This window comes from Palaemon carinicauda, chromosome 28, assembly GCF_036898095.1.
Source record: "Palaemon carinicauda isolate YSFRI2023 chromosome 28, ASM3689809v2, whole genome shotgun sequence".
Taxonomy (NCBI): domain Eukaryota; kingdom Metazoa; phylum Arthropoda; class Malacostraca; order Decapoda; family Palaemonidae; genus Palaemon; species Palaemon carinicauda.
In genome coordinates, this window is record NC_090752.1 from 13,224,532 (window position 1) to 13,237,031 (window position 12,500).

The following is a 12,500-nucleotide window of genomic DNA, read 5'->3' on the forward strand; positions in this document are numbered from 1 at the left end:
TAGAAGGATCTTAAACCGAAACTAAATTTTTATTGCCCATCGGAAACTTCCGGTCATCAAGAGACTGAAGTCCCTGAAGACTTTTTATAAAATAGTTTTTTTTTTTTTTTCGCATTATCGATAGTTTATATTGCCACTCGATTTTTTGCATTAACTTCTTTCTTCTTTTCCTTCTGTATTCCTCTCCCCTCCAAATCCGTCTATTTTCTTTCTCTCTATTCCTTTCTTTCATTTGCAATACTCTCCCTTTTCCTTTTTATCTTCTTTTAGTCTTTCATGTTTCCTTTTGTTTTTCGAATCATCTGAATTATAATCTTACATTTATTCCATCTTTATGCACTTTTCCTTAATCGTTTGTTATACTTCTTACCACTGTTCTCATATTTTCCTATTTCAACATTTTTTTCTTTTCCATTTTTCTTTTCTTCGTAATTCATTTTCCCTTCAACGTTTCCTCTCTCTGCTTGCGGAACCATGCAGTCTACAAGCGCTTTTTGTTAATCAGGCCATTCTCTCTCTCTCTCTCTCTCTCTCTCTCTCTCTCTCTCTCTCTCTCTCTCTCTCTCTCTTCTCCATTCGCCTCTCATTCTGTCCTTGCTCTCACTCTCACTTCCGTTCGTGACCTCCCCATTCGTCTCCTCTATCTATCTCCTACCGTTATTCAGCGTTTCTTTCTCGTCATTTTCCTCCCACTTCTTCATTCTACTCATCTTTCTATATTTCCCCTCATCCCAAAATTTCGCCTACCCCCCCCCCCCCCCCGTCTCGCACTAGATTCTCCATTCGCCCCCTCATTCTGTCCTTGCTTTCACTCTCACTTCCGTTTGTGATCTTCCATTCGTCTCTTCTATCTATCCCCTACTGTTAGTATTCAGTTTCTCTCTTGTCATTTCCCTCCAACTTCTTCAATCTACTCATCTTTCTACATTTCCCCTCATCCCAAAATTTCGTTCCCTCTCTCTCTCTCTCTCTCTCTCTCTCTCTCTCTCTCTCTCTCTCTCTCTCTCTCTCTCTCTCTCTCTCTCTCACGCTGTCCTTGCTCTCACTCTCACTACAGTTTGTGATCTCCCATTCGTCTCTTCCATCTATCTATCTCATACTGTTATTATTCAGTTTATCTCTTGTCATTTCCCTCCCACTTCTTCAATCTCCTCATCTTTCTACATTTCCCCTCATCCCAAAATTTTGTCCCCTCTCTCTCTATCTCACGCTGTCCTTGCTCTCACACTCTCACTTCCGTTTGTGATCTCCCATTCGTCTCCTCTATCTACCCTCTACCATTATTATTCAGTTTCTCTCTTGTCATTTCCCTCCCACTTCTTCAATCTACTCATCTTTCTATATTTCCCCTTATCCCAAAATTTCGCTCCCCCCCCCCCTTCTCTCGCGATTCTCCTTTCCCCCCTCACTCTGTCCTTGCTTTCACTCTCACTACATTTTGTGATCTCCCATTCTTCTCCTCTATCTATCCCCTACCGTTATTATAGTTTCTCTCTTGTCATTTCTCTCCCACTTCTTCAATCTACTCATCTTTCTACATTTCCCCTCATCCCAAAAATTCGTTCCCCCCCCCCTCTCTCTCTCTCTCTCTCTCTCTCGATTCTCCTTTCCCCTCTCAATCTGTCCTTGCTCTCACTCTCACTTCCGTTTGTGATCTCCTATTCGTATCATCTATCTATCCCCTACCGTTATTATTCAGCGTTTTTCTCTCGTCATTTTCCCCCTACTTCTTCAATCTACTCATCTTTCTATATTTCCCCTCATCCCAAAATTCCGTTTTCTCTCTCTCTCTCTCTCTCTCTTCTCTCTCTCTCTCTCTCTCTCTCTCTCTCTCTCTCTCTCTCGCGATTTACCTTTCCCCTCTCACTCTGTCCTAGCTCCCACTCTCACTACAGTTTGTGATCTCCCATTCGTCACTTCTATCTATCTATCCCCTACTGTTATTATTCAGTTTCTCTCTCGTCATTTCCTTCCATTTCTTCAATCTCCCCATCTTTCTACATTTCCCCTCATCCCAAAATGTCGTCCTCTCTCTCTCTCTCTCTCTCTCTCTCTCTCTCTCTCATTCTGTCCTTGCTCTCACTCTCACTTCCGTTTGGGATCTCCCATTCGTCTCCTCTATCTATCTCCTACCGTTATTATTCAGCGTTCCTTTTTCGTCAATTCCTTCCACTTCTTCAATCTACTCATCTTTCTACATTTCCCCTCATCCCAAAATTTCGTCCCTCTCTCTCTCTCTCTCTCTCTCTCTCTCGATTCTCCTTTCCCCTCTCACTCTGTCCTTGCTTTCACTCTCACTACAGTTTGTGATCTCCCATTCGTCTCTTCTATCTATCTATCCCCTACTGTTATTATTCAGTTTCTCTCTTGTCATTTCCCTCCCACTTCTTCAATCTACTCATCTTTCTACATTTCCCCTCATCCCAAAATTTCGTCCTCTCTCTCTCTCACGCTGTCCTTGCTCTCTCTCTCACTCTCACTTCCGTTTGTGATCTTCCATTCGTCTCATCTATCTATCTCCAACCGTTATTATTCAGCGTTTCTCTCTCTTCATTTCACTCCCATTCCTCCAATCTACTCATCTTTCTATACTTCCCCTCATCCCAAAATTTCGTCCTCTCTCTCTCTCTCTCTCTCTCTCTCTCTCTCTCTCTCTCTCTCTCTCTCTCTCTCATCTCAGTTGCGACATCCCTGTTATCACTGACAGCCTCCCCACTCCCTCTCCCGGGGCCCCCCTTCGAGCGCAGTAACCAGACTCGGTTAAGTAAACAAGCCATTAACCGTAACAACGCTCGATATGGGGCACCCCGCTTGCACTTTTATCGAAGGATTAATTTAGGGTAAATGAATATTGATCTGCGATATTGGGAGCAACATGCACGCGCTGGTCAAGTTACTAAACCGAGGACTAGGTCTATTGCGGGTAGATTTGGGTGGTGTAATCTTCTTTACAATGCTATTCAGTTCTTTGTCAAATTCATTTTTCTTGCTTTTTATTCTTGATTATATCCGTTCACTATCGTTTTCCTTTATTTTTTTTTTTTTAAATTTTTCTCGCTGTTATTCTTTCCTTTCGTTCTTATTGCTATTTTTTTTGTCATCATCTCTTGCTTATAGACGTCTCTCTTTTTCTCTCCAATCATTCTTTTCCTTCTGTTTCATTCCTACTCTTATTTAATTTCATTTATTTTTTTGATATCCGTTCACTATCGTTTTACTTCTTCATTGTTTTTTTTTTCCTTTTTCTCGCTCTTATTCTTTCCTTTCGTTCTTATTGCTATTTCTTTGTCATCATCTCTCTTGCTTATAGACGTCTCTCTTTTTCTCTCCAATCATTCTTTTTCTGTTTTATTTCTAATCTTATTTAATTTAATTTATTTTCTTGATATCCATTCACTATTGTTTTACTTCTTTTTTTTTCCCCTTTTACTCGCTGATAATCTTTCCTTTCGTTCTTGTTGCTATTTTTTATCCTCATCATTCTTGCTCATGGTCGTGTCTCTTTTTCTATCCGTTCATTCTTTTTCTTCCTTTCATTCCTACTATTGATTTAATTTCATTTATTTCCTTGACGTTGTTCTATTTCTTCTTTTTCGATCTCCCCATTCTTCTTCGTTTCCTTTGTTTTGCATCATCTCTTCTTTTTCCATCCCTCTTCTCCTATTTTATTGTCTTTTCTTGTTTCTCAGTGTTAATCTATCTTTGAATCACCATCTCCCACTTCCTATTTTTTCTACATTTTTACTTACATCTCTTTATCTATCGTCTTTTTTCTTCTTTCATTTCATCTATCGCTCTATTATACCATTCAACTCCATATCTTTTGTTTAATATTTTTTTTTATCTTATAATAACAATTTTATACGATCATCTGTTCTATACATATACGATAATTTCATTTGATTTCTAATACCTTAAGATTCTTGCCATATTTTACTCAATTTAACTTTTTCTTCCCATTTCCTTATATGATAGTCTCATACTTCTTTCAATTTTAGAATTTTACATTCTCATTCATCAAATAACTTTTATCAATATCGATTCTCTTTGAAATTATATATCTAGTCTTTTACAATATTTTACAATCTTATTTTCCATAAGCTCCATTTCTTGTTATTCCTCTTTCACTCTATAAGTTCACTATTTAATTATACATTTCTCTTCATTATAAATAAAATTTCTTGATTCTAAAATTGAAAAATTATTTATAAAGATGAATGTACGCTACGAATACTTTCAAAATGACTTCCCAAGATTTAATATTAACAAAAGTGAAATAACATTATATATTTCTTTTCATTATAAATCAAATTGGTTCTAAAATTGAGAAATTATTCCAAAAGATGAATAGACACTACGAACATTTTCAAAAATACTTCCCAAGGTTTCCTATTAGGAGAAGGGAAATAACATTATATATTTCTTTTCATTATAAATCAAATTGGTTTTAAAATTGAGAAATTATTCATGAAGATGAATAGATACTACGAACATTTTCAAAAAGACTTCCCAAGATTTCCTACTATTAGGAAAAAGTGAAATAACATTATATATTTCTTTTCATTATAAATCAAATTGGTTTTAAAATTAAGAAATTATTCATAAAGATGAATAGACACTACATAACATTTTCAAAAATACTTCCCAAGATTTCCTATTAGGAAAAGTGAAATAACATTATATATTTCTTTTCATTATAAATCAAATTGGTTCTAAAATTGAGAAATTATTCATAAAGATGAATGGACGCTACGAATACTTTCAAAAATACTTCCCAAGATTTCCTGCTATTAAGAAAAGTGAAATAACATTATATATTTCATTTCATTATAAATTAAATTGGTTCTAAAATTGATAAATTATTCATAAAGATGAATAGACGCTACGAACATTTTCAAAAATACTTAACGAAATTTTCTATTAGGAAAAGTTAAATAACTTTATCTATTTCTTGTCATTATAAATTAAATTGGTTTTGAAAATTGAGAAATTATTCATAAAGATGAATAGACGCTACGAATATTTTCAAAAAGACTTCCCAAGATTTTCTCCTATGAGAAAAAGTGAAATATTTCAGCAAAGTGCCATACCTCAATTTTAAGCATTACATAAATCAATTGTTAAGACATCCGTTATAAGTACTGTAACATAAATCATCGAACTCTTAGAGAGTAATATGTTGAGAATGTTTTCTTTTCTGTGATGTATCACTTTTCTCAACTCCCATTTCTCAGCAACCCTTCAGGCCGCTTATTAAGTATTTTATTGCCCGAAGAGCTCTTCTATTGCCCGAGCTCTGCTCCACATGGGCTTGGACTGAATCTTTTTTGTAAATATTTTAATGTAAATAATTTTTGTCCAATAAACATTATTATTATCATTATTATTATTTCTCACTTGGGACGATTTAGTTCCTTATCATGGTTGAAAATGATTTAATGTTTCGAAACCGAAAGTTTTGAAATAGGTTTATATACATATTTTCTACTTTAATATCATTTAAACTATTTTAACTTTTTATCATTCAAACTGTTTCAACTTTTATATCATTCAAACTATTTCAACTTTTGTCATTCAAACTATTCCAACTTTAATATCATTCAAACTATTTCTACCTTTATTTCATTCAAACTATTTTCAACTCTCACATCATTCAAACTATTTCAACTTTTTATATCATTCAAACTAATTCAACTTTTTATATCATTCAAACTATTTCAACTTTTTATATCATTCAAAATATTCTAACTTTTATATCCTTCAAACTATTTCAACTTTTGTCATTCAAACTATTTCAACTTTTATCTCATTCAAACTATTTCGACTTTAATAACGTTCAAACTATTTCAACTTTTTATATCATTCAAACTATTTCAACTTTAATATTCAAACTATTCCAACTTTAATATCATTCAAACTATTTCTACCTTTATTTCATTCAAACTATTTTCAAATTTCACATCATTCAAACTATTTCAACTTTAATATCATTCAAACTATTTAAACTTTAATTTTCATTCAAACTATTTCAACTTTTTATATCATTCAAACTATTTTCAAATTTCACATCATTCAAACTATTTCAACTTTAATATCATTCAAACTATTTCAACTTTTTATATCATTCAAACTATTTCAACTTGAATTTTCATTCAAACTATTTCAACTTTTTATATCATTCAAACTATTTCAACTCTAATTTTCATTCAAACTATTTCAACTTTAATTTTCATTCAAAATATTTCAACTTTATTTAATATTCAAACTATTTCAACTTTAATATTAAAACTATTTCAACTTCAATATCATTCAAACTATTTCAACTTTTATATCATTAAAACTATTTCAACTTTTATATTATTCAAACTACTTCAATTTTAATATCCTTCAAACTATTTCAAATTTAATTTTCATTCAAACTATTTCAATTTTAATATCATTCAAACTATTTCAACTTTTTATATCATTCAAACTAATTTAACTTTATCATTCAAATTAAGTTCACACAGCTCTGAGAACACTAAACACCTAAAAACCAACACCTGTTAAAATGGCTAAGAAAAGAAAAAAGATAAAATATAATACAGGCAATTGTCATAATTAGATTTGTTTCTTCAGACCACTGTCGTTGCACTGGCCTGACTTTACTGGAGGAGCCACTACTTCAAGATGGCAATGAGTATTACAACGAAGATAGCAATCATATGGATGAACTTACTGAACGGTTGATGGAGACATTAATTATATGGATGAACTTACTGAACGGTTGATGGAGACATTAATCATATGGATGAACTTACTGAATGGTTGATGGATATATCAATCATATGGATAAACTTACTGAACGGTTGATGGAAATATTAATCATATGGATGAACTTACTGAACGGTTGATGGAGATATTAATCATATGGATGAACTTACTAAACGGTTGATGGAGATATTAATCACATGGATGAACTTACTGAACGGTTGATGGAGATATTAATCATATGGATGAACTTACTGAACGATTGATGGAGACATTAATCATATGGATGAACTTACTGAACGGTTGATAGAGAAATTAATCATATGGATGAACTTACTGAACGGTTGATGGAAACATTAATCATATGGATGAACTTACTGAACGGTTGATGGAGACATTAATCATATGGATGAACTTAATGAACAGTTAATGACAATTTCACGAAAAGTTATAATTAAATTCTAAACTAAATATCAATCCGTACCTTGAAGTAGATGGAGTATCGTTGAAGGTGACCGTGTGCTTGACCCCAGGCGAGTGCTTCCGCTTGTTCCAGGAACCAGCGCCTCCAGCGGGAGGCTTCGGCCGGAGCCAATAAATCTCTTCTTCTTCCCCGCGTGCCTAGAAGAAAGAAAGAAGATTTGGTAAGGTGAAATCAGAGAGAGAACGAATATTTAATAAGGTGAAATCAGAGAGAGAACGAAGATTTAATAAGGTGAAATCAGAGAGAGAACGAAGATTTGGTAAGGTGAAATCAGAGAGAGAACGAAGATTTAATAAGGTGGAATCAGAGAGAGAACGAAGATTTGGTAAGGTGAAATCAGAGAGAGAACGAAGATTTAATAAGGTGAAATCAGAGAGAGAACGAAGATTTAATAAGGTGAAATCAGAGAGAGAACGAAGATTTAATAAGGTGAAATCAGAGAGAGAACGAAGATTTAATAAGGTGAAATCAGAGAGAGAACGAAGATTTGGTAAGGTGAAATCAGAGAGAGAACGAAGATTTAATAAGGTGAAATCAGAGAGAGAACGAAGATTTAATAAGGTGAAATCAGAGAGAGAACGAAGATTTGGTAAGGTGAAATCAGAGAGAGAACGAAGATTTAATAAGGTGAAATCAGAGAGAGAACGAAGATTTAATAAGGTGAAATCAGAGAGAGAACGAAGATTTAATAAGGTGAAATCAGAGAGAGAACGAAGATTTGGTAAGGTGAAATCAGAGAGAGAACGAAGATTTAATAAGGTGGAATCAGAGAGAGAACGAAGATTTGGTAAGGTGAAATCAGAGAGAGAACGAAGATTTAATAAGGTGAAATCAGAGAGAGAACGAAGATTTAATAAGGTGAAATCAGAGAGAGAACGAAGATTTAATAAGGTGAAATCAGAGAGAGAACGAAGATTTAATAAGGTGAAATCAGAGAGAGAACGAAGATTTAATAAGGTGAAATCAGAGAGAGAACGAAGATTTAATAAGGTGAAATCAGAGAGAGAACGAAGATTTAATAAGGTGAAATCAGAGAGAGAACGAAGATTTGGTAAGGTGAAATCAGAGAGAGAACGAAGATTTAATAAGGTGAAATCAGAGAGAGAACGAAGATTTAATAAGGTGAAATCAGAGAGAGAACGAAGATTTGGTAAGGTGAAATCAGAGAGAGAACGAAGATTTAATAAGGTGAAATCAGAGAGAGAACGAAGATTTAATAAGGTGAAATCAGAGAGAGAACGAAGATTTGGTAAGGTGAAATCAGAGAGAGAACGAAGATTTAATAAGGTGAAATCAGAGAGAGAACGAAGATTTAATAAGGTGAAATCAGAGAGAGAACGAAGATTTGGTAAGGTGAAATCAGAGAGAGAACGAAGATTTAATAAGGTGAAATCAGAGAGAGAACGAAGATTTAATAAGGTGAAATCAGAGAGAGAACGAAGATTTGGTAAGGTGAAATCAGAGAGAGAACGAAGATTTAATAAGGTGAAATCAGAGAGAGAACGAAGATTTAATAAGGTGAAATCAGAGAGAGAACGAAGATTTAATAAGGTGAAATCAGAGAGAGAACGAAGATTTGGTAAGGTGAAATCAGAGAGAGAACGAAGATTTAATAAGGTGGAATCAGAGAGAGAACGAAGATTTGGTAAGGTGAAATCAGAGAGAGAACGAAGATTTAATAAGGTGAAATCAGAGAGAGAACGAAGATTTAATAAGGTGAAATCAGAGAGAGAACGAAGATTTAATAAGGTGAAATCAGAGAGAGAACGAAGATTTAATAAGGTGAAATCAGAGAGAGAACGAAGATTTAATAAGGTGAAATCAGAGAGAGAACGAAGATTTAATAAGGTGAAATCAGAGAGAGAACGAAGATTTGGTAAGGTGAAATCAGAGAGAGAACGAAGATTTAATAAGGTGGAATCAGAGAGAGAACGAAGATTTAATAAGGTGAAATCAGAGAGAAAACGAAGATTTAGTAAGGTGAAATCAGAGAAAGAAAGAAGATTTGATAAGGTGAAATCAGAGAGGTGGTACGTGGCTGAGTGGTATGGCATTGAGATAAACTTCGCGCTCCCCAAGAGAGATTAGTTCACTAAACGTTCAGCTGGGCTCCACAAGGCACTAGGAGAGTTGGAAGACCCAGGCCTACATGGCTGAGGACTATTATTATTATTATTATTATTATTATTATTATAATTAATATTATTATCATTATCATTATCAATTTATAGTTTTGTAGGTTATATATCACTCCTAGCCTATCTCCTAGTCAGCTGTAAATGGTTACACAGGCATGTTAGGGTTAAATAATAGGGTGTGTGGCTTGCAACCTTACACCTATAGAATTGATGAAAAAATCGAAAGGATATGCTATTCTGGTGCTAGCCACTTCAATGGTAATCAAGGCATATGATGAAATATGTATAGATTTATACACATACAGTATAAATATATATATATATATATATATATATATATATATATATATATATATATATATGTATATATATATATATATATATATATATATATATATACATATATATATATATATATATATATATATATATATATATATATATATATATATATATATATGTATGTATGTACATATATTAATATATATATTTATATAAATGTGTGTGTGTAATTTGTACATATATATGTGTGTTAATTATATGAATACAAAATAAATACCTTCAAAAAATTTACTAATCCTTTTAAGAAATAGAAACAAAAGACCGAACGCAAATATTTTATCTTTTATTTAAAAATCTAAAAATAATATATGTAGGACAAAAACTGCATCCAAAGCAAGCCAAATAAAAATAAGCTGACCGAGCTGGTTTTAGTTCTTATCAACCATAAACAAGAACTAAATACGGTTTACTCTTCATTAATAAATAGATGCGATCAGATATTGATGTAATCAGGGAATTATGAAGCTGGGATTAGGGATTTTCGTAGATCAAAGGATGGATTTAATCCTGCAATATACAGATTAATGGTACAAGCTAGGTTTTGAAGCCGGGGATTTAATGTTGTTAATTTTTTTAAAATATTTTATTTTAATTGTTCATTAATTCTTATATCGTTTATTTATTTCCTTATTTCCTTTCCTTACTGGGCTATTTTTCCCTGTTGGAGCCCTTGGGCTTATAACATATTGCTTTTCCAACTAGGGTTGTAGCTTGGCTAGTAATAATAATGATAATACAAAAAATACTTTCAACTTCTGATGCAGTTTAATAGAATAAACCTGAATGATTACATGGAAGTCAATTAATTAGTTATGATCTGTGAAAATTAGATATTCCATATTAAGGAAGTTTTGTAGTTAGTAGTTTAAGGGATAAGGGATCTTTCTTAAGATAATAATACACTATCAAAATTAATGGTAGAAGAGATACTATTATTATTATTATTATTTGCCAAGCTACAACCCTCGTTGGAAAAGCAGGAAGCTGTAAGCCCAAGGGCCACAACAGAGAAAATAGCTCAGTGAGGAAAGGAAATAAGGAAATAAACAAAAAGAAAAGTTTAAGGACAATATCAACATTCAAAATAAATCTTTCATACATAAACTATAAAGACTTAAACAAAACAAGAGGAAGAGAAATAAGATACAACAGTGTGGCCGAGTGTACCCTCAAGCAAGAGAAATCTACCCCAAGACGGTAGATGCTACAACTAGTTGGAAAAACAGGACGCTATAAGCCCAAAGTTTCCAACATGGAAATAGAACCCAGTGAGGAAAGGAAATAAATAAACTATATGAAAGTAAAAAATAACCAGTACAAAATATCTTAAGATCAGTAACGACTTTCAAATAGACCTGCCATATATAAACTGTGAAGAGACGCTTATGTCAACCTGTCCAAAATAAAAACATTCGCTGCAAGTTTGAACTTCTGATTGGTAAATGATAACAAATATTCATGTTTGCGGCCAAGTTGTACTGAGGTTGGTAAATCAATTGTCAACAATTTGTTGTTATTTGAAGGAGGATGTAAACAGAGTCGTAACTTGGAAAAGAGACTGTATAAATTACAAGTTGCACCATAACTCTAAACCCGCAAACTTTATTGCAAACGGATTTCTGTTAAAGCCAATAAGCATAAATGATTGTCTCTTGCTTGAGGGTACACTCGGGCGCACTATTTTATCTTATTTCTCTTACTCTTGTTTTTTTTAAGTTTTTATAGTTTTTATTTGAAAGATTTACGTCAATGTTGTTACTGTTCTTTAAATAGTTCATTTTAATTGTTCATTATTTCTCTTGTAGTTTATTTATTTCTTTCTTCACTGGGCTACTTTTTCCTGTTGGAGCCCTTGAGCTTATATCATCCAGCTTTTCCAACTGGGGTTATAGCCTAGCTAGTAATAATAGTAATGATAATAATAATAATATTCGTCACATTGTTTGACGTTATCTTTGAAATGCAAATCCAGATCTAGAATTCGGATCATCTCCACAATTTAATGGGGTCGTCCATGACCTACTGTAACATCTATCTGAGGTGAAAATTTCGTCAAAATCCGTCAATTTATTTGGATGTAATCTTTTAAATTGTGAAAAATCCAAATCAGGATTTAGAATCCAGATCCGGACCATCTCCAAAATTTAATGAGATCACCCATGACCTAAGATCTACCTGTGAACAAATTTTCGTTAAAATCCGTCAATTTGTTTTGAGTTAATCTATAAAATTAGGAAAAATCCAAATCCAGATCCGGATCATCAAAATTTAATGGGATCACCCATGACCTAAGATCTATCTGTGGAGAAAATTTCGTCAAAATCCGTTAAGAAGTTTTGACGTAATTCTATACACAGACAGACACAGAGACATAAATAAACCGACTCGAAAACATAACCTCCTTGACGGAGGTAATAATAATAATAAGTCTTCATGGTCTTACCTTCTTCTCAGTGACGGTGTGCATGACCAGCTTCATAAGTGACCTTTTGGGACTTCCCTCCTGAAGGAGGTAAGTCTTTCCTGCGCCAATGACCATGACTGGGCCCTCTGTGTCCTCAACCTGAACGAAAAAAATATATTAGGTAAGTTTCTCTTTGGCTTCCTTTCTTTATGTAATACTATAGTTTTATTCTGGAGAAATATATTTTCGATATATTTACTCCAGAAGTAGGGAAGTTATTTCTCATTGGGATGTTTTTCTTCCTGAAGATAATTTAGAATTTCTTTCTTGTTAATTGATGTCCTGGAAATTAAGAGAGTTTATCATTAAAATTATTAGAGTC

The 12,500-nt window shown here is 33.2% G+C and overlaps 1 protein-coding gene across 1 annotated transcript in view; it reads right to left on the bottom strand.

Moving 5' to 3' along the window:
• LOC137621408 (protein tincar-like) overlaps positions 1-12,500 on the bottom strand; it is a 414,290-nt gene that overhangs the window by 352,015 nt on the left and 49,775 nt on the right. The window contains 2 exon segments of the mRNA XM_068351706.1: positions 7,235-7,371; positions 12,158-12,277. Of these exon segments, the coding sequence (XP_068207807.1) occupies positions 7,235-7,371; positions 12,158-12,277 (257 nt within the window).